The following is a 21,441-nucleotide window of genomic DNA, read 5'->3' as shown; positions in this document are numbered from 1 at the left end:
CTCTGCAAAATCGATGTATTATTGATTGATCGGGTACTGAGATGCTAAAATGACACTTTTTAAACTTTTTTATCTGCTCTTCATCGCAACACACTCTTCCTTGAAAGTCAATCCTGGACAGCAGAAAAGATAAACATGGCTGTAATACAGGTAATGCTTCTCGGTAGATTTAAGCTTAACTTTTAGCTGTTCTGAGATGCAAGGCGTGTCTTCCTATTGCAGCTTTGGACAGTCTCTGGACTACGCACAAAACTTGTCGGAATAAGTGGGTATAAAAACGCCGCCACCGGTGATCCTTTTTATTCTTTCGTCTAAAAAGTTTAATACAAAAAGAGCGCGACACTTTGTGATTGAACAGTTTTAGACCAAAGAAAAACACATACAATTACTTTGCTTCAAGTGTCCTTTCGTGATCTCACTCTCACTGTCCTTCACCACAATTCCGTTCTCTGCACTGCAATATATATAAAAAGAATCTCGGGACTGACCAAGCGCTTCTTTCGGAAGACGCTAGTCGATCGTATACGCATGCGTACAATTTAGCCAATCACAGTTCGTGCTGCCATATTTGAAACTGTGTTTTTAAAGTGCAACACCTTTATATTATCCGCTGTCATAGTTCTCTAAAAGTTTGTGTTTATTCGAGAGAATGGAATCAAGGTATAAATCTAGGAGTGCTGCGGTTGGAAATATCGATGCAAAGGCTCGCAGATTACATCGGAGGTCGATTCTACAGAAAACGGCCAGGGAAGAGACTTTTGACCGTAGGAGAAATCTGCAGTTGTCCCCTCTTCTGGACGAGTCCGCCGTTGCAAGAATTTCGCAGTCAAAGCGAGGGATTGCTGTGAAAGGTAGGGTTAGGAAATAGGCTTTCTTTTGTCACAAGTAATAATTTCGTACCAAGGGTATCTATTGATAACTTTGTCAATACCAGAATGTCAGAATACAAACTACGTGACCTGAATGGAATGGTCATGGATGATGAAGATGTCATCACGGCGCGGCACGGTTCATGATTGTGGAGGGACCGTGATGTCATAGCTTCCATGTAACAAGCAATGGTGCGAGGTTCATGAAAACAAAATGTTCCCGATTATCGGTTTTCTTTTATGAAAGAAAAAACGCCCCAAATCTAACTGTCTGTGTCACCTACAAATAGGCTGATCGCAAATGACCAAATAACGCTATGACCGACCGTTTGATCGGTCTCAAGAGTCAAAGCTCAGTCCCTACGCACGTGTGTGTGGAGGGACTGAGCTAGAACGTAGACATCTGAAGGTAGCTGCCATCTCGTAGCTGCAGCATGCAGTAATGTAGCTTGAGGTTTTGCCTGGGTATGTGGGTCTATGGATGAAGGCAGATGACGTTTGCTAGCCGCAACTGCCAGTGCTGTCTCAAGGATATATACGGATTTCCCTTGGGTATTTGTGAGGGGCAGAAACTACATGTAGTTTCCCTTTACATAAACATTGAGAAAACCGGGCTCTATATAACTGCTGCTAAAGTGACCTCTTCCCACTATTGTCACACGGTCTCTCCAGGATCGTGATTGTCAATGTCATCAAATTGGAGATGTCAGAGCACTGTCATTCATTTGGGTTTCTGGACGTTTCGGCACCAAGTCGTTTCGGCCCAAGACGTTTCGGCCTCCAAATTTCAGGCCCCAAGACGTTTCGGCACCGCTGAAGGCTACCAGTGGGAACTAGTTCTGGAGGGCGTAATGTTGCAAATCAAAGTACTAAAAAGACTGTCAACTAACTTTTACATGCTTTAATCTTTGTGAGAACATGGGAAGAGACCGTAAGAAAAAACTTCATATCATTTTCAAATCTGTGACACAATTTTATCGATATCAATAGCCGCTGACACGGCAAAAGTTTAAAAGCAGTGACGAAACAGCACGGCAAAATTCACACAAAATGCAGATAAAAGTACTGGTCAGAACGCAAAAGTCACGCTTACGAATATGAAGGATCAGCCAATTACTAAATAGTTTGAAAAAAAATCGGAACACAGATGCCAAAACGTCTTGGGTTGCGGTGCCGAAGTGACTTGGGGCCGGAAATTGGGAGGCCGAAACGACTTGGTGCCGAAACGACCAGTTACCTTCATTTGCTCCATAACGAGGCAGAGGGACATGGATGGATAGTGGAATGGAGGTACACAATCTGATTAAAACCAGATGTGGAAATGGCAACGTTTTCACCTTTACATGCTCTTTGTTGTCCTTGTTAGCTGAGTCATTCTATGAGATATTATCGTTAAACGATAATAGCCTCGCTCAAACACGCAAAGGTGTCCGGTTGAAACATCACCATCTCTGCATCTGATTTTAATCATATTTCCATGGATAGGTCATGGAGATAACAGAGACTCATCATATGGATAGGGTAAATCGAAATGCCCCTTGTAGTAGATGAAATGATCAAAAGAAAGGAAAGCATTGACAAGACAAGTTTAATATGCACATCCACAGCTGTCTTGTGTGTATGGTATAGACAGATTACCTATTTGTACTATTTTAGTAAATTTTTATAACACAACATCCCATGAGTGAGTCATGGAGCCTCTTGCTGTGATTTGTAGCCCTACATTTGGAGTTGTGTTGTGTGTAGGGCACAACACAGCCAGAGGAGTGAGGGCCATGGATCACAGCAGCTCCATGTAGTGCCAGTGCTGCTGCTGCTTGGAGCCTCTGAAGCCCTGAGGGCAGTGCACATTACTGTCTCTATTGTTCTGAGGTCAGTAACTGGTGAAGATGAAAGCCCATAGTTATCCAGTCAATTATTCACTCATCTCCCAATATTAGTAATTAGCATTCATATTAGCAGTCACCTTCATCCTTTTTTATAAGTAACTTACTAATATGGGAAATTTATATGCCCCAGGTCAAACAACCAAACCGGCTTCCCCAACACAACCAGAACCAGCTAAAAATAGCCGACGAGAAATGCTGAAGAAGTGGAAGGAAGAGAAAGAATTGAAGAAGAAAATAGAAAAAGAGAAAGCTGCTAAAAAGAGAACGTTCAAAGTTTGTCACGTTGAACACAAAGATACCAAACTATACTCCAAAACTGGAGGTGCTGCAAAGAAGAAACCGGAACCTAAGGTTAGTGTTCTGAGTAGCCAATCACAAATTGAGTAAGTTCACCAGAGCACACATCGTCTAGACAACATAAATGTAACTCTGCTGTAAAGACAGCAGTGTGACAAAGGTATGGTAACCATCTCAGGTGATTTAGTTCAGTCCTGATCAGTCTTTATTCAAGACTGTTACAGTGATCACAGAAATAAGGCATTGAGATTGTTAGTGATGGTCATACATAGAAGAGGTTGTCTTCTTTGTCTCAGATCTCTAGTTTGTTCATCCAATTTGCTACAATTTGTAAGATGCACAGTCTTTGGTAAACTGATCTACCCCTGTACCCCAACACATTTGAAAAAAAAATCTTCCTTTTTAAAGGGACTGTAGGCACCCTATGGTAATGTGTCATTGTTGTATCATATTTGATTGGGCTTCATTCACCCTCATCAGTGCTGTAACCTGTTGCACATCCCAATTTTGTTGGTTTCTATTGACAGGCAACAGTTCCAGCTCGTCCAGTGACAAGGTCTTCTGCCAGGCTAGCTAACAAGCTTGCTGAAGATAAAAGTCATCCTGTTGCAAAGAAGACAGTGTCCGCTGCAAGTAGCAATAAGGTTGGTCACAGTTACACCGGCATCTTAACTCCTATCTCTGCCAATAGATACAACTCAAGTGTTTTATCCATTTGTAGTGTTAGGTTGACTTTTAGTGGCAGTGCCATCGTTAATTAAAGAATTTGGTTGCATGGGTGAGGTACGTACACCTGAGTAAATCATTATGTACTAAATTTGCTCATTTCTAGGCCAACGAGAGGAAACCTGCCAGGTCTTCAACCAGGATAGCGAGTAAAGCTCCAACTGTCACTGCCACAGCTCCAACATCTAGGAGAGCTAAAGATAACACCAAGGTATGCCATAGTATGCTTCAGACACTTTCTTTATTTTTACTGCAATGCTGACTTTTGAAATGATATTATGTACATGTAAGATCTGAGCGACCAAGGTCAAAATTTCTTGTGTACAGTGGATGTACTGTAGGGTTCAGTGAATCTGAGGAATCAGAGTTGAATTCAGTCGAAAGTTTCCATCTACGAATTACTCTGTATATGGCCGGCATCAGAGAATTCACAACAAATTGAACCTAATCACCTTTTCAGAGACAACCTGTTACAAGAGAAGAACCATCTAGTAAAGCTGCCACTACACAAGGTAGGCATGTTATTACATGGATTTCTTTAGTTTAGTCCTTGTAGGGGAAACATGTGGCATAATAATTTCACCTGACAGTTTAATTTGAGTTTACAGTGACGTTGATCTGAATGGTGTATATATGCAGTATTCTCCCCAGAAATTACTGAAACGAGATCGGCTAATTTGCATAACAATAACTATGTAAATTTTATGTTAATTATGCAATACAAAAGTCACTTCATAGCATCAGAAAAATTCCCACAATAAAAGGATAAAGTAAGATCTTTCATGCACTTTAAGCACTTCATATATTACATCCATATTTTCATTCAAAGTCTTCCAGTTCTTTCTAGAATAACATTCAAAATCAGACGTTTTATGTGATCCTCTGTTACAACCGGTACATGTTTGTCTGTAGCCAGATTGCTATTCTAAAACCATGGACGTCTTTTTTAAACGTCCATGGCAAAACAGTCACACGGACAAGTTCATATGGGACTGAATATTGCACTTTCAATTCGGAGTCAGGAGCATGCCTGCAGAGAAATATGTTGACTTTAAAACTCAATTCATAATAAAGAGAAGCCCGAAAATATTGATACCAGGTATTTTCAAGAACAAGATTTGAAATTACATCGACTCTACTTCGACAAACGTAGGAAACTTTGACAACTGCGTAGCATCGGCTGCGGCCATGCATTGTGTGGAGCACACTTGAACACACGCGACCTTTGAACCTATACTGTATACCCTAACCGTACGTACATAGCTGCTGTATTCAGATGATCACATGAATGATTATTTTAGCTCATGTAGTTCCTTTTTTTTCATTTCGTGGTGCCTTGAATATTGTAAAACGGGTCATGGGGTTTGAAACTGGATCAAGTGCAATTGTTTCATAAAGTCAATCGAACAAATCCATGCAAGTTACGAATGCGTGACACGAGGTGACACACATGGCTTCAACGTCATGTTGACGTACTGCTACACAGATCTCGAAATGGCTAACTCGGACACGCAACGATCTGAACACGCGGCAGTACCATACATTTTTGCATCTGATTTTTGTCTCAATCAATCGTACGATTTCAGCCACTTCTGATCGATATCACTTTCCTGATCTTCGGATTCTTACCAGTGCGAGACATTGGTTGCAACGGCAGGCAGTTCAACCAGTTGCCTATAGTATAGATGCTTTGACCATCGAACTACCTCCATGCTTTGACTGAGTGCCCGCTGGCAAAGATGCAACACCGAGCCTTTCGTTGAGTATACTCCATGTCCGTAGTATAAAATGGCCGTTATCTGTACGATCGGCAGCGTAACACATTTCATGCTTTTTGAATTTAAGTTTCATCCGTCTTAGCCGATGTTCATTTGCAATACGGCCGGCCTATTTATTCTCCTCACAGACAAGCGGACAAGCGCGACTTTGGGTGCTTTGCACCCGATAACCCTGCCTCATTGTGTGTAAAACACCTAAAGCATCGACATGAAAGGAGAACAGTCTAACCATTTCACACATTTTGGCGATGGAATAAACCTTTTAATCATCTGGCACGTCGTGTTATCGCCACATTAGAACCGTTTCACACTTGATACGCTCGCTGAAATAAAAGTGACAAAATCACCGCCGAGAAACAATAGGTCTTCAGCCACATTTAAAGAGAATCAGCGGACATGAAACAGGGTCGGCATGAAAAATAAAGGATCGGGCGAAAAAATAAAGGATCGGGGCCGATCCTGTTAAACGGCCTGGGGAGAACACTGATATATAACAGAAACCTAGAGGTTGGGTGTTTGCTCCAGTTGCCTAGACGCATATGCTGTGTAAAAGCAGCAAAAATTTCAAATGTAGTTACGTACTGTCTCAACTGACCTCCATAGTGGTCCAACATTGCTCTTGAAAACAAAAATGTAGGAATGAAAGGGCTAAAAGCAGTAACAAAGGGATATAATTTCAGTTACTGTCGATTGGTAATTTTTTTTATTGAAAAAGCCTGTCAATGTATTTTCTTACCAGCAAAAATGATTTTCATAGGAATGCAATGAAAATTCCGTAACATGTATGGTATGGTTTTTATTCCCATCATATGTCTTGTAAACATTTCTAATGCAATCTAACAATTCACATTCAATTTCCCGTGTGATGTTTTCAGGAAAAAAGGTCACTGCCGCTGATGCAAAAAAGAAGCCTGCTGCAGCACAAAACCCTTTCAGTTTGGATTTTGGACGTGTGTCCACCAAACGTGGAGATGGCTCATCTTTACAGGAGGAGTCCTTTGCACCAAAGGGATTCAAGTTCTGCGCTCCGTCTAACGTCTCAAGCTTTATCTTCAAGCCACTGAGTCCAGCGTCTACCGGTGCATTCCTTGGAATTGAATCGAAGAGAAGGTGAGAAAAACATCGATTGTAGAACATTCATCCTTGTATATTTGAACAATGTAGAGTTTTGCGCATTATATCTGGCATCAGGTTGTAGGCTTTTGTAGGCAGCAGAAATGCTACAGATTTTTTGTACAGGTTACTCTTTAAAATTCAACCACAATATTTTTACAATGGCTTTATCTTTGCAAGGAAATGCAAATGGTTGTTCAAAATTTCTATGGAAAAATGACAGCCAAAAACACATTGAGGTGGAAACCACATGTATATCTACAGCTATTTTTACAAGTATACAGTTTACACTCCCACTAAAGTTGTTTTGTATAGTCAGTGAAGCTGGCTACACTCGTCAGGTAATTGTGTTTGACTGCTGAATTTCAACTTCTTAAAATTTCATCAGTTGAACACAACCACTTGACTAGTGTAAACTTCTCCTCCACTTGCAATGGTGGACATGATACAATCCTGGGTTGATCAACTGGAAAATCCCGGTCATATGGTTAGAGTCTGCTTCTTAGATTTCAGCAAGGCATTCGACAAAATTGATCACAACATTTTAATGTCGAAAATGATCACCTTGAATATCAACCCAAGCCTTGTGAAATGGGTGGCTCACTTTCTCAAGGAAAGAAAACAGAGGACTGTTCTGAACAATTCATGCTCAGCTTGGCAATATGTCAATGCTGGGGTACCACAAGGTACAAAACTGGGCCCTATCCTTTTCATTTTGATGATTAATGACATCTGGGTCCCCACTGTAAACTCTCACTTTATTTTCATGGACGATACGACAATATCTGAACATTTTCACTGCAACGATGTCAGCAAGTTTTGTTTACAAGCAGATCTTGATAGAATTTATGAGTGGTCCTCCAACAACAATATGAGTTTAAACCCGAAAAAGTGCAAAGAAATTAGATTGTGTTTTTCAAAGTCTGATGTACATCTACCTCCTCTTGTAATTGGTCAATCGACCTTAGAAATTGTAAATGTTTATAAATGCTTAGGTCTTAATGTAAGGCATAATTTAAAATGGGATTCACATGTCAATGAAATAGTAAGGAAAGCTTCGAAACGCGTTCACATCATGAGAATCTTGAACAGATATGGTGCCAGCAACGAGGATCTAAAGCTTATTTCTGTGCTCTCCCTGGCCTTTCGAAATTGTTAGTAAATTTACGAATTGGGTTCAAAAAATATTAGTAAGCACAAATTATGTTATTCTGAACCCACCAACTTTCAACAAGCACTTCTGGTACTCAATAGATGATTTTAAGGGGATAGAAATGATGAATGATTTCATTATAGACAAAAGAAAATGAAAAATCCCTTTTTAGTTTTTTGACAGTGAACACTCATATTTTGATATGCATTTTCAAAAGATTTATTGAATAACACAGTACATCATGGGTCATGAATGCTTGTAACATTGAAATTTCTTCCTTGTCTCAATATTGAAATTTCTTCCTTGTCTCAATAAAGTGTGTAATTTTGGTCAACGGCCAATGAATGTTATTCAATTACTCTATCTTTATTACACAACATAACATGTTCAAGTATATTGTGACACAAATCATAACTCCCTTTGTGTGTGTAGTCAGTGGTTGATGATTATATATATTAATTTATGAAGCGGTCATTAATATTATCAAATATTATCAGTGTTTGCACAAGTTTTAGATGCTAGAAAATCTGTCCCCTGTTTTTCATATTTGGAAAGCTCTGTTACTTTGAAAGTATGCACGTCATCCATAGGTACTAGGTGGTGCCTCTATAGCTGCAGTCATTATGCCATGTTCATCTCTAAAATTCTTTTTAAACAACCACTGATCAGAACATTTGGCAGTCTGTGGTTTCGCACAAATTTTGTCTCATCTCAATCAAATTTAAGTACGCAAACTGAGACTGGTGATCCTGCTAATGTTTTCTTAGAGACAGTTACACTTTTAAAATGCTGCAGACGATCGTCATTTATTTTTGTGTCTGGATAAACTTTTTGGTCATGGGACTGTGCACAGCATTTTCTCTGGATCATAGAAAACTATCAGTATTCATAACATTTGCTGAGACAGTTTCTTGTAAATATTTGAAGGAAACCTATAAAAATTGGCAAGCTGACTGAAAAATTCAATTTGCAGATCGTCAAATGACAAATCTATGACATCTAAGATTTCCGGCTCGCTTCCACCTCCATGCACAGAAAACACTGTGCAGTACATGTTCAACCATGCGCGGCCCGGACTGCAGTTCTGCTGTAGTTCGACTGTCTTTCAGGCTGACTGTTCTTGATCTCTTCTAGCTCGGTGGTTTCATTGTTTCATATTTTTTTCATATCAGTTGCCGTTTTTATGTCCAACTTTCTTTCCCAACTGGATACTATCAATCCAAAGTATTTGTAACTGCCCGCTTCCCTCGATCCGCTTCAACAGTCCATTCGGAAAGTTGACAGCATGTGAGTGTTTGGGTGTCTCGAAACTACCGTAATGGGGTGGTAATGCATGACACACCACTATGAGATTACAAGACCCGGGGATCTTGAAACCTTTTCGCGCATGCTCATGTTATTACAGGTCAAAGTCCAAAGCCAGCTATCACCATGTGTCGATGCGCCGATGATAGGGGCAGCGTAGGTTTTGAAAGACGAGATATGACAGTATTTCCCCGGAATTCACAATCTTGACCGAAAATCAGGCTTCAAAAATAACGAAATCGTTCGTAAATGGCCGATCGGGCATTCATTTTTTTTCGTAAATTTTCATTTTTGTTCGTTCGTAATTTACGAAAGTTACGAGCGACAGCGAGAGCACAGTATTTACATATCTTTAGTTCGCTCCTGCCTCGAATTCTCCAGTGTTGTTTGGCAAGGTGGGCTGTCAGACAAATTGAGGTCGACATTGGAGAGTGTTTAAAAGAGGGCTCTCCGTATCATCTACCCATTCCATTCATATAACCGGGCTCTTGAGTTAGTTAATATTGATACTCTTGACACTAGGCGTAACAATATTTACAAGTTGTTTGCATCATCGATTCTAGAGGACAATCACAGACTTCACCATCTTGTTCCATCTCCAAACCATCACAAGTATTCTACGTGATTCAATGGGAAAGTTTCTTTCAAATGTAGGACAAAACGTAGGGAAAACAGTCCTGTGGTGTATAGCATCAGACTGGTTGAGTAATTTTGTTTTAATTTGTTGTTGTTTTTACTTTTTTCTTTTTTTTTTCTGTGTTTGTCCCCCTTTTGTAGAGTGGTTTACTTGTTCATGTATGTCTGAGTTTATTAGTTATTTTAGCTGCAGCTTGTTACTATCTATCTTCCCTGTTCTTAATGTTTTCATTTTTATGACTTTTATGACTTTTGCTTAGTAAGGCTTTGTTTTTATTCTGTTTTCCTTTGTTTTAACATGCTTTATTCTTCATTGATCTGTGAACTCAAATAATTTGACCACTTTTAATGACGGTCACCATAATGTTTTAATAAACCATTATTATTATTATTATTATAACTCCACAAACAAACTTGTGATGATAGTGGGTGGGCTTGATTGAGGCGCCCTGGTTAACCTGACCAGAGCGTGACCGCTTTTCTCCATCACATGGTCAGGGTCATCTGGCGGATTTTCCAATCAAGTGGCCGCCATATTGTATTCATCTGCTCCTGACCAAAATCAATCGGGCTAATCGAGGATCCCCTAATAGATGAGAGCGCACAATCCCCGAACCAATCAAGTACAAACTACATGCACCAGTCTACACCGGTTGTCCCAATCAAGTCCACCCAATGTTGATTGGGTTATCCTTGTGAAAAACAGATGTTTATTCAGCTGTAAATTGATATATTTATTTGAATTATCCACCTCGATTTTTCCCCTAGGATATCAACTCCACACAAGCAGAATATCAACCTGTCATTGTTTGAACCTGACGTATCGGTTATCAAAGGAAGCAGTGACAGCCAATCAGATGACAATGCACCACCAGGTAAGGGCGCCCTCACTCTCGAAGCGTAGAACAAAGTCATTTAAAGGTCTGGTGAAATGGTCCCGGTCGTGTGACAGAATATCTTCCAGGAGGTCAATACTATTACACTCGCAACAAAATTGCAACCTAAAAGTACGCGCAAGTGTTAATTTTTTTGATATTTCTATGCGCGGCTTTAATGGGGTCATTTTGCGACACTCAGGTCACGCCCTCAGTGGGAGTCAAGGTTGGCCGTCTGTGACGTCACAGGTGTGTTCATTTACATCGAATAGCGGTCCAACGCCGCCTTATCTCTGCCCGGTATCCGCTAACAAAACAGGCTTCGCGCTGCCCATTCGCCACGTTCGCCAATGCGAATCGAAATCCGAAGTGGCGAAAAAAAATCGATCCTAATTCGCCACAGTGGCGAAACTGATTTTGTTTAAAAAATATGGTTAATAAAGAAAAAACATGGGGGTTTTAGTCTTTTGTTTAATCTGCGCTTCTCTCTCGGCGATTCGCAAAAACTGTGTCTACTTCCGTATTATTGCGTTCTTTCCGTCGCGTCGTACGTATTTGCAATCGAGCCAAGTCTCGCGAGAGATTTGACGTCATCTAGTCTAGTGTACAGCATGCATAAATGGCTCTCGCGAGAATTGAAACTTACACACACGCAATCGAGCCCTTGTGATAAATTTGACGTCATTTTGTCCTGTGTACAGTGGGCATAGGAACGCTCGCTCGCGAGAATTGAAACTTTTGCTATACATAGCAGACATACGCATTTTAGTCGAGGCAACAAGGTTCGGTGTTATGTTGATTTACACTGATTGCGGTCTAGATGTTCTGTGTTGTGCATTTAATCACGGTCTTAAACATTCCATGTTGTGGTCGAGTTGCATCGCGTTCCTCGTGGTCCGGTATTCCCCGTTGTTCTTCAATTTAGCCTAAGTAATTGCCGTCCCAACGACGCGTTCCGTGTTGCTGTCGATTTGTATCATGGAGGACTCTACCACCATGATTTTTATCATGATCTCTACGTTCCGTGTTGTTGTTCGTTTTTAATGGTAGTCTCAACGTTCAGTGTTGCTGTTCATGCAGCTGATTTGCATCGTGGTTCCAACCTTCCGTGTCGTAGTTGTAGTGCATTTTAATCACGGTCCCATTTACGTTTTTTACTGTCGATTTGCATTGCGGTCACGACGTTCCGTGTTGTAGACTATTGCATTTTAATGGCAGTCACAACGTTCAGTGTTGGTGTTCAGCAGTTGACTTGCATTGCGGTCCCAACCTTCTGTGTAGCGAGTAGCGAGGCAGGCTCAGCCGAGGGACCGTGGCCGATCGTACGAACCAGCCGAGACAAGCACATTATGGTTCAAACACTCCACACTTGACGGGAACTTGAAAAAGTTTACAGTTGAGCCGTTCATGTTCTTGCCGCTGTCACAGCCACCAAAAGAACAACGTCTTCCCAAAGTGAAGGAGGACACTGTCCTGATCATGTAAGCGGAAACCCTAGAAGTTACCCCCATGGGGAGCTTACGGAGGTGTGAAATACTTTAATTCCCGTTATGAGATACGACGTCGGGCAAACTTCGGAAAGCCGAAAAAAGTCGACTGGAGAGGCTCGGGGGACACGCCCACATTGCATTTTTCTTTTGCCATATTTCATAATCACGCGCGCTAAACGAAAAAAGAAATGAATGCAACTGTTTTATAGACCATCAACTGTATTTTTGTGATTTTGCAACATGGGCATTTCACCAGACCTTTAATTCTCAGTTTTCTCTGATTGAAAGTACAACACTGAAAAATGCAGATTTTCTTCACATTGGCAGTACAGCAAGTTACTAGTTTTGGCTTTCATGACTTTGAACAACAATTTTTTTACACTGATTTATTCACATTCAACTGAGAGCTACGTGTAAAGGTAGATTTTAATACAGTGGAGGAAATATTGAAACAGGTACATGTAGTGAAAGTAAGGGGTCATTCAAACAGCGTTCAAAGGTAGCATGAGACTCAAAGACCAATATAAACTCTGTATCCAAGGTACGTTGGTTATTGATGAAAGTTAAAACATGTTTGTCGTACTGTACATCATAAAATTTACATGTTACAGCTTTTTTGACATAACGAATCCAGATATTGTGCATGAACAAGAAAGTTGCACAGGTGCAGTTCCAACAACCTCTTCCCTTTATTATTCCTTTTGGCTAGATCAAGAGATCAAAATTTAGGTCGCATGTAATTTTTGAGTTGATGTAAACATTTTCAGCAACAATCATCAATACTGAACCTAGACTGAAAGATCTGTTGCTCTATGCTCCCCCTCTTATCGGGAGCATAGAGAGCGCCCTCAGGCGATGGATCTTTCAGTCTATACTGAACCCTGATGATAACAAAGTGTGACAACACCAGGTATATGTATGCTATTGCATGTAATGTATGCAGGGTTAGCAAATCCAGTGGTCTGTGATTCAGGGTCATCAAAGTTTTCACTGGGTTCTGTGCATTTGTAAATTTAGCCATCCCATCTAAACTGTACATGAATATGCAATAGGTGAAACCTGGAACCATGTGTGTTTTACCATTTTCAAAAATGTATGGTTTTTGAATGATTTTATCCTCAAGGTGTATTTTTGTACCACAATAGCATGACTTTGTCAGTTGTCCATTTTCCATAGAACAATACATTACTATTGTTACACAGTTACCTGTGACAATGAAGCAGGAACACAGTACGACACCCTCCTTACCCCATCCATTGTCAAGCTGCCCTTTCACTGGATTCAGTTTGGCAGTTGTAGCGGGAACCATCCTATACTACTTTCATATGCTGACTCCTAGTACGGTGATTATTCAAACGCAGTTCTTTTATAAATGGATACATGACAAATTATCACAATACATGCAATTTCAGCTCCAGTTGAAAAGTTGTTTAGGGCCCAATCAATCAACGATGGTTCTGCTACAAAGTCGTCTGGTGGTAAACGCAAGAACAGAAGATCTGTCAGATTCAGCAATCAGTCCGATAACAAACCTAGGCACTCGTCAAGTTCCAGCTCTGATGATAATGATATGGACCAGGAGACCAATAGTGCAAAGAGAGTGACCCGGAGATCTGTATCATTTGCCTCTGGTAGGTATTCACCCGGTTAACATGCAAATTTATTGAATTGGATAGTGCAAACATCTTGGTTGGCTGTTTGAACTTGTGCACATCTGTGTGACAGTGCTTCTTTCCCAGCTATTCGAGACAGACATATTGTTTCTATCCAATAATCAGCTTGCCTCCAGTGGTGAACATCATTCTGATCTGAACTCTCCTGCCAATTCTTATGTCTAGGGGTGAAAAAAATACAGTAATTATTTCATTGTATGTCTTTGATTAGCTTGTGTTAGTGTTTTTGTATCCATATTCCACAAAGAGATGCTTCAATCATGTTTGCCCTTGTACCACCCATAAATAATCTAAACTTTTTCTCTGTAAATTCTTTTATTCCCTTTGTCGATACTTTCACTTGTCATTTGTAGAGAAAGTCACAAGAGCTGATGGGTTTTTGTGATATATCCAATGACAAGGGTGTTGGTGAAAGAGTAAAACTAACATTTTGGAGACTCTCCTTTAACCTGTTCACCCCCAGTTTTCTGTGGACAGGTCCACTATCAGCATTGATAACAATGGTATTGGGTCAAGCCATAGTGTTGAAAGGGTCAATACTTACAGCTCACAAATTGTCAACGTTTTCCCAGATCCTGATGAGCCAGCAGTGAAGACTCCACGGATCAGTCGTCTGTCCGGTCGTAAATCAACGCCATACGTGAAATCATCCGAGAAGAGAGTGCGTATCATGGATGTCATGGACCAGAGCCTGGGAGAAATGGAAGTTGAACAGTCTGAAAGTAAGTGCTTTAAAAATTCAATCCAGCCGCTTTTGTGGAGGAGTCGTGCTTACCACTCAGTCATCGAAACTATCAATTTTGAAAAGAGCCTGGAAGTTACTTAGTGGGACTGTGCTCTGGCTCTTTGGCTGGTTGTTATGGTATTCTCAAAATTTAAGCCCTAAAGTAAGCATCCATATGCTACTTGGAAGTCCTGAAATTAAAAGCCTCCTTTAAATTTATCTAGTTGAAATTTTCAAAAATGACAAGATGATCAGCCTCGATATTGTAAATATGATATGTAAAATTATATATGAAACAGATATATTGTGAAAATAATAACCATGATATCTCACACACCTTTCCAAGTATGTCAAACCCTTGTGTCATGAAAATGCCAATATAGTTGTGTCATGCCGAATGCCATGCCATGCGTTTCCCAAGTACAGAGAGTGCCCATGTTGCATTTCATGGTTATTTTTATATACCATTCATTCCTCAACAAATCTTCACTGTATCTTGTTGGAGCTTGGACATTGTAGTGCTTACAATTATTGTTGAGTATGGGAGTCTTTGAAAGAGATACTAAAGATTTCTATATGCTTCTACAGAGTGGCAAGCTGTTTTATGTCGTTGTTTTAGACCATAAGATGTTGCTGCCAACTCTGTAATGTTCATGACTGATACGGTACATTTAGGAGCTGAACATTATTTATTAATTACCCAATATATACATGTAGCTATATCTCGTTGTCAAATTTTTTCCTTGCTGCCCTGTAAAGTAGCGTCTCTCTTGTCTCTCTGCTACTCTGACCATAGGTATCACCCCAGTGATGACAAGGACACGCAAGATATCTGAACGGAAAGCCACGCCGGCCGTCGTACTCCGTGACTGCATGATGTCCGATGACGACGGTGATACTCCAAGGTCAAGGGCACCCAAGTCTCAGTCTGAGGAAGGTGATGCATCGTCTTCAGCCCTATCCGGCAATGCATCTGGTAAGAAGGGGACCCCTCGCCCCAGCGCAGCAAAGCAAGGACACATCATGGAAAACGAGAAGCAAACCCCAACAGGCAGATCCAGGAGACCTTCCGGTCGCAGACTCACCCCTGCACCCAAACTAGCAAGTGCTGAGGAGATGGACGTGTCCTCCCCAAGAAGATCCAGACGCATTTCAGGGAGAGTTGCAACACCATTGACACAAGACAAGCAGATTGAACGTACCAACAAACAAGAAACTGATAATCAAGAACAGAAAGGTTAGACTGAAATTTACACACATGTGGCATTAACCCTTTGAGCGCCAAAGTCAATTTTTGTCACCTTTATAAAATGTACCCCAGTCAATTTTTTTGCAGATTTTTGCGAAAATTTTTATACAAAACTGCAGCCAGTGAAATTTTATATCCATTTGGTCCAAAATTATCAAACAATTACAGAAAATTCATAGAAATTTGTAAAATCTTGTACTCAAATTTTGGTGGGAAAAAATTAAAGCACTCAAAGGGTTAGATCTCTTGTAACAGTAGAAGTCCCTCAGAATCACACTCACCCTGTCTCCCTTACATATTGGAATAGCTTTAGTCTGTCTAGCAGTGTAGATTGAACTGTCTACTGAAATGCAGGGGTGAAAGCATTTGAAATATATCACACAGCAAACAACGCTCTGAAACAGTATAATCCTTCATAATCCTACTCTGTGATATCTTAATTACTACTTGGTAGGTTCACACTGGAAATAAATGAAATAAGCTGTAACTTTTAACATAGACCCTAGAAAAAAACTAGGGTTTATGGTTTTGGTGATATTTGTAACTATTGTGGTTTTGTGTGTCTGCATTGGTCTACTCTCCAAAAGCAAGATGACACTTGTTCGACCCATCAACACAGCGTCTATAAAGTGTAATGCAGTGTTATTGTGTGCTTTTGAATTTAGTCTGAACCTAAATTTGTTTGTCAACAATATAAATGCAGTCTACACATGTACAGGCTGAATTCACAAGCTGAATAATGTGTATCTCAACATGCTTTGGGGAAGTAGAACAAGAACCTGTAGATGAAATCAAAAACAAAAATGGCGAAAAAACCATCAAAAGATACAGACACTGGCCCTTGCATCAAAGTGATTTGCTGTTATTGCTTGTATGTTTTGTGTGGTTCAACAGATTAAGTCCATGTTTTAGTGCAATAATTTTGCAGATATTTTTCAAAGGATTTGTAAATCATAATACATGCTAAAAATGATGAAACATTAGCGCTTTCTCTACAACTTTCATTTTCTGTAGCCATGGAAACTCAGACTGATGCTGTGGAGAAGCATGATGTACCTTACTTCAGGAGACTGGTGCAGAGTGAAAGTGGGAGGTTGATGAGTTTGTGCAATAAATGGGATGAAGTAAAGAAGAAGGAAGACATAACTGAAGATGGTAAGTGCATCTGAAGATGAACCGAGTCAAATCATTACTGAAAATTACCAAATATAATCGATTCAAGATTGATTGTTAAATATGCAATGCCTATAGGTCACCATGATACAGATATCTCTGTGTTGGCTCATGATCCTTTTGCAGAATCTGAGTAGGGAATCCTCGCCACAAAAAGAAACTTTGTCTTTACATCCAATATTTTTAGTCAAAATGATAGACAATATACTCGCCTGTAGCAGCCAGACATTATTATGGTGGAACTCTATGAAGACAGTTCCAATCATCAGTTTTTAATATCAAACACTAAAGTCTAGATTTTTCTGTCATCGCAAAGGAACACACTAACTAATATACTTGTTTCCCCGAAACATTCACAGTGGTGGGTCAGATATTCGCTGCCATTGGCAAAGCTCATCTCTTGATGAAGGAACGCTTTGGCCAGTTCAGTGGTCTGATCGACGATTCTGAATTCAACCGAGGTGAGAAAGAAATCACCTGTATGGACTTGCAAGGATTCTGGGATATGGTAGCTATACAGGCAAGTAAACTCTGCATGCTTTTTTCATAGTTAAGTTTTTTTCAAACAAATACTCGGCCTCTGACAGTTACCAGTGGAAGCTAGAGGAAGTCTGATTTGCAACAAAGTGGTAATTTTGCAATGATGTAAATCAGAGGTCATGCAAAATCAAAGGTCAAGGATTCTGGCTTGCTCATTCATATGCATGGACCAGTGGGTATTATATTTTTACTAATCCAAAACACGATTAGTTTTGGACTTTATGATAAAAAAATTATATTTAGGACGCCGTGCACCAGTATGTGTTGTGTGTGCCCTTGATTATTGGTCAAGTAGACCGCTAAGAGCTAAATGCATTCCCTAAGGGGCCGTCGATAATAAAAGCTGACGCCACGAGAAACGTAATTCCTTCGTTTTACCCCAAACCCCCTCCCTCCCCCTCAAAACGAAAGTTCTTATGCGAAATCAGTTTCATATTTACGCCGTTTCTGACAAACCCACACGCACCTCTCCGATCGGCAGGCCCATGCAAAAATACCGTAAGTACATAAGAAACCTCTACTAATACGCGATTCGCATTCAAAGATACAGAACATTTTAATGTATTTCGCACATAGCAAAATGTTTAAACGTACACAGTTCACGTTGAGAAAGCATACAAGTTTTTATTTCACGTTATGTGTCTTTTCGTTGTCTTTTTTGTCTCCGTATTTTATTGTCAACGCGAAGGTAGTATTGCGTTCTGCAAAGTCACACTTTCTTCTGTCAAACAGCTGAAAGACTTGAGTTCCGAACAGGGTAGTTTGTCCTTTCAGTCTCACGTGGGTGACGCACGCTCAAAATGTCGTCTGACTGCACCGCGCATCGCACCTGTCACTGCACTGCATAGCTCCATACAGAAAAGTATCAATTTTCAATTCAAAACTAAGATTACGACAGTGTCTCTGTTGTAATACAATTTTGATTTTTTAAACTTTTTTTTCGCTTTTTAAATTCAGCTCCGCATGATTTTTGCAACAAGCACAAGTGGTCATGATGTAGAAATCAACATACGAAATCCTTATGCGATTTTGACGCACACAAAACGAAATGAGCTCTCTCCCCCTCCCCCCGTAAACGAAAGAATTACGTTTCTCGTGCGTCAGCTTTTATTATCGACGGCCCCTAACTTGAAAGAATAGAAAACAAATTCAGAGATTCAAGCAAAGAGTAATCATGGCATTTATCAGTCTAGTTAGTTCCACTAATATTGCTTATAGCTATCTTGAGCCATAGAATTCCCTGCTCTCATAGCCTTTGAAAATATTGTTCAAGAGGTTAATGGTGACTTTATGAAGCCGTACATTTAGAATCAGCCAAAATTCTACATTTATCCTTGGGAAAATGTTAAAATGAGCAGTTGATGTAGTGTTTGGTTAAGTTCTCATAGTTATTAACTATCCTATAGACACTGATTGATGATTACACCATTCATATCGCAGGTTGACAACGTACAAGCCATGTTTGATGAACTTGAAAAACTGAAAAACAACAGCTGGAAGAAAGAAGAGACTAAGGTGGTCAAACCACAGCCACAGAAAAAAGTTGTCAAGGTAACCATTGATTTTTGGGTTTATTTCATCTTTATTATCATAACCATAGCAATCAAGGTATGGTTTCCTTCCCTCTCTGTATTTCAGACCTACCTGGTATCAAAATGATTTTCGTACAACTAATCATGAGCTTTGATTTGCCCTTGTGGTGTTCTTTAACAATTTTGACCCATTTCCTGCCAGGCGTGTCAGTTCCCCCATCTGCCAAGTAAGTTAAAAGCGGTATTGAGTGAAACCTACATGTATTTATACCTATTTTGCATTTGTTTTATACCATGTTTAGTCTCTAAAAATCATGTTTACAGTATCTTTGTTTATTCTGGCCTTCAAATGTTCAAGTCTTAGTTGAAATGCTACAAATAGGACATGCGTGTTGTGCCTTACTAGTTTTAACCAACTTGAATGATGGTGAAATATGAACTTAGCAGGATAAGGGTTAATGTTTATAATTATGTATGTCATATGTTAAACAAAAACGCTTCTCTATATGATATTTTCTTAATTTTTCATCATGTACAATATCACTGCAACAACTATGGCAATACTTTTTAAAAGGCAACACCGTAATTTTAGAATTTTAATTTTAGAAAATCATTTTATATTTTTTTGGTAATCAGAAGACCAAACCAGTGGTCGCAAAGTCCAGCAAAGCCAATGATGCTAGGGCAGCAGCCAGGAAGAGGCTAGCCGAGGCCAAGGCCGCCATGAAGGCCAAGTTTGCCGAGGAAACATCTGAGAAATCCAGAGCTGAGGAAGTGAAGACCTTTGATGCTGGTTTCTTTAAAGTCTCGAGTCCTGTCAGGACACCGGGAAAACACTGTGAAGGTACTATTGTGTGCATTTTATTTCCTTTTTGTCAGAGGACAGGTTTCAAAAGCTTGCTTGCCAGTTGAAGATGTACATGTGAAAAGTGATTTATACACAGGGTTTGTACAACCCTGGAAAATCCTTTTAAGTCCCTGAATTTTAAAGCCTCCTGAAAAATCTTGAAAAGTCTTTACAAATGAAATAAGTCCTGGAAGATTGATCAGCCCAATGGTTGGTAACTGTCCACAATAGAAATACTGACCCCTTGACCTTTTTAGCAAGTTTCATCAATCGCTATGATTTCAAATTGCTAATACAAGTATAACATGTTCTATATACAGTATTTTAACAGACCAAGTGATGACCTCTTCAAAAAATTTGTGAAATGACATGCGTAAATTTTATGACGTTTTCTGACTTGTCCTGGTAGTGAACAGTGATAGTGTATATGTTACAGCGGCTTGTGTCGCTGTGATCTTCTGGGCACTGAGACTTTGTTTGACATTGTTTGACTGATTTGACCTCTTATTGCTCGGTATGTAATACCATCTCTATACTGTATCCCTTTTCCTGCCAAGCGCCCTTGTCCGTTATCCTGCCAAGTCAGTAGAAAAAGCCCCATAATATGTGCCTGCAAAAGATTGGCTCTCCTGCATGTTATCTAGCAAGGCATTTTGGCAGAAATCGCCCATTTTCAGGGTTGTTTTAGCCGTACTTATACCGGATTTTCCGAGAGTACGCCCAGGGCCGTTAAACAGAAAATGGCTACATTGTCTGCTTCACACCTGTAGCTAAATAACGGCCCAGGGCCGTAATTCGGTAAAAATTTACCGCCAATTATTATCTAAAAAATCTAGGAGTTATCAAGATTAAGTTCGTTCGGGGTTGTTCGGTGTTTCGGCCGTCCCTCGGCAGTTGATCTTCAAACATGGCGTCACGTGTCCAAGCGTCGCGTCGGGAAGTTCGAGTCGTTCCACTGATTTTGATGTACACGATGTTAAAGAGGTCGAGGAACAGATAATTGAGGAAGGGAGCTTTTGTATCTGCAAAGGCGCGGAGACTGAGTTGATGATAGCATGCGATTACAAAAAAAATGTTTTCATGCCATACATCGTAGAGCAGCATTGTTAACACGCCAACTTTTTCCAAATCCAGTTCTTGGTTCTTGCCGTGTTTTATCATGTTGTACTGGCATTAATGATATTTAAGGTTAAATAAGAAAGCATAGCTTTTAACTGCTACGTCTATGACTTTAATGAATGGTCGCGATATACAAACAACACGTACGATGCATTGAAACAAAGCGTCGCAGCGTCGCTGGCGTCGCGTCGCATCATTAAACACCCGGGAAACGCTACAAGTTTAACCCACGCTCACGGCAGTGCTGCAGTCCGCTGCACCATACTCAGTACATGATTGAAAAGTTCGTGATCAGAACTTTCATTCTAACAAGGAAGGGTTCCTGCGATCGAATGTAAAGTATATAAAAAAAGACGTTAAAATTACCAAGATTTTGAGAATGAAAAACTTAAATTCCTTGTAACTTCACTTTTCGTGGACGGAACGTGTCGGTTCTCACACTATCATGACGCA

General features: G+C 40.1%; 1 protein-coding gene across 1 annotated transcript in view; it reads left to right on the top strand.

The window, feature by feature from the left end:
* Positions 1 to 557: 557 nt before the first annotated feature.
* The window catches only part of LOC139133026 (disks large-associated protein 5-like), a 29,413-nt gene continuing 8,529 nt past the window's right edge, over positions 558 to 21,441 (top strand). Inside the window, exons 1-14 of the mRNA XM_070699413.1 lie at positions 558 to 851; positions 2,889 to 3,109; positions 3,583 to 3,699; positions 3,888 to 3,992; positions 4,242 to 4,293; positions 6,435 to 6,669; positions 10,535 to 10,641; positions 13,544 to 13,762; positions 14,377 to 14,526; positions 15,325 to 15,765; positions 16,792 to 16,932; positions 17,310 to 17,470; positions 18,931 to 19,041; positions 19,659 to 19,866. Coding sequence (XP_070555514.1) covers positions 650 to 851; positions 2,889 to 3,109; positions 3,583 to 3,699; positions 3,888 to 3,992; positions 4,242 to 4,293; positions 6,435 to 6,669; positions 10,535 to 10,641; positions 13,544 to 13,762; positions 14,377 to 14,526; positions 15,325 to 15,765; positions 16,792 to 16,932; positions 17,310 to 17,470; positions 18,931 to 19,041; positions 19,659 to 19,866 — 2,470 coding nt within the window. The 5' untranslated portion in view covers positions 558 to 649. The remainder of the gene's footprint in view (positions 852 to 2,888; positions 3,110 to 3,582; positions 3,700 to 3,887; positions 3,993 to 4,241; positions 4,294 to 6,434; positions 6,670 to 10,534; positions 10,642 to 13,543; positions 13,763 to 14,376; positions 14,527 to 15,324; positions 15,766 to 16,791; positions 16,933 to 17,309; positions 17,471 to 18,930; positions 19,042 to 19,658; positions 19,867 to 21,441) is intronic.

The sequence above is a fragment of the Ptychodera flava genome, chromosome 5, assembly GCF_041260155.1.
Source record: "Ptychodera flava strain L36383 chromosome 5, AS_Pfla_20210202, whole genome shotgun sequence".
NCBI classification, from domain to species: Eukaryota; Metazoa; Hemichordata; class Enteropneusta; family Ptychoderidae; genus Ptychodera; species Ptychodera flava.
Note: the sequence above shows the minus strand (reverse complement) of the source record. Positions and strands in the feature narration are given on the sequence as shown.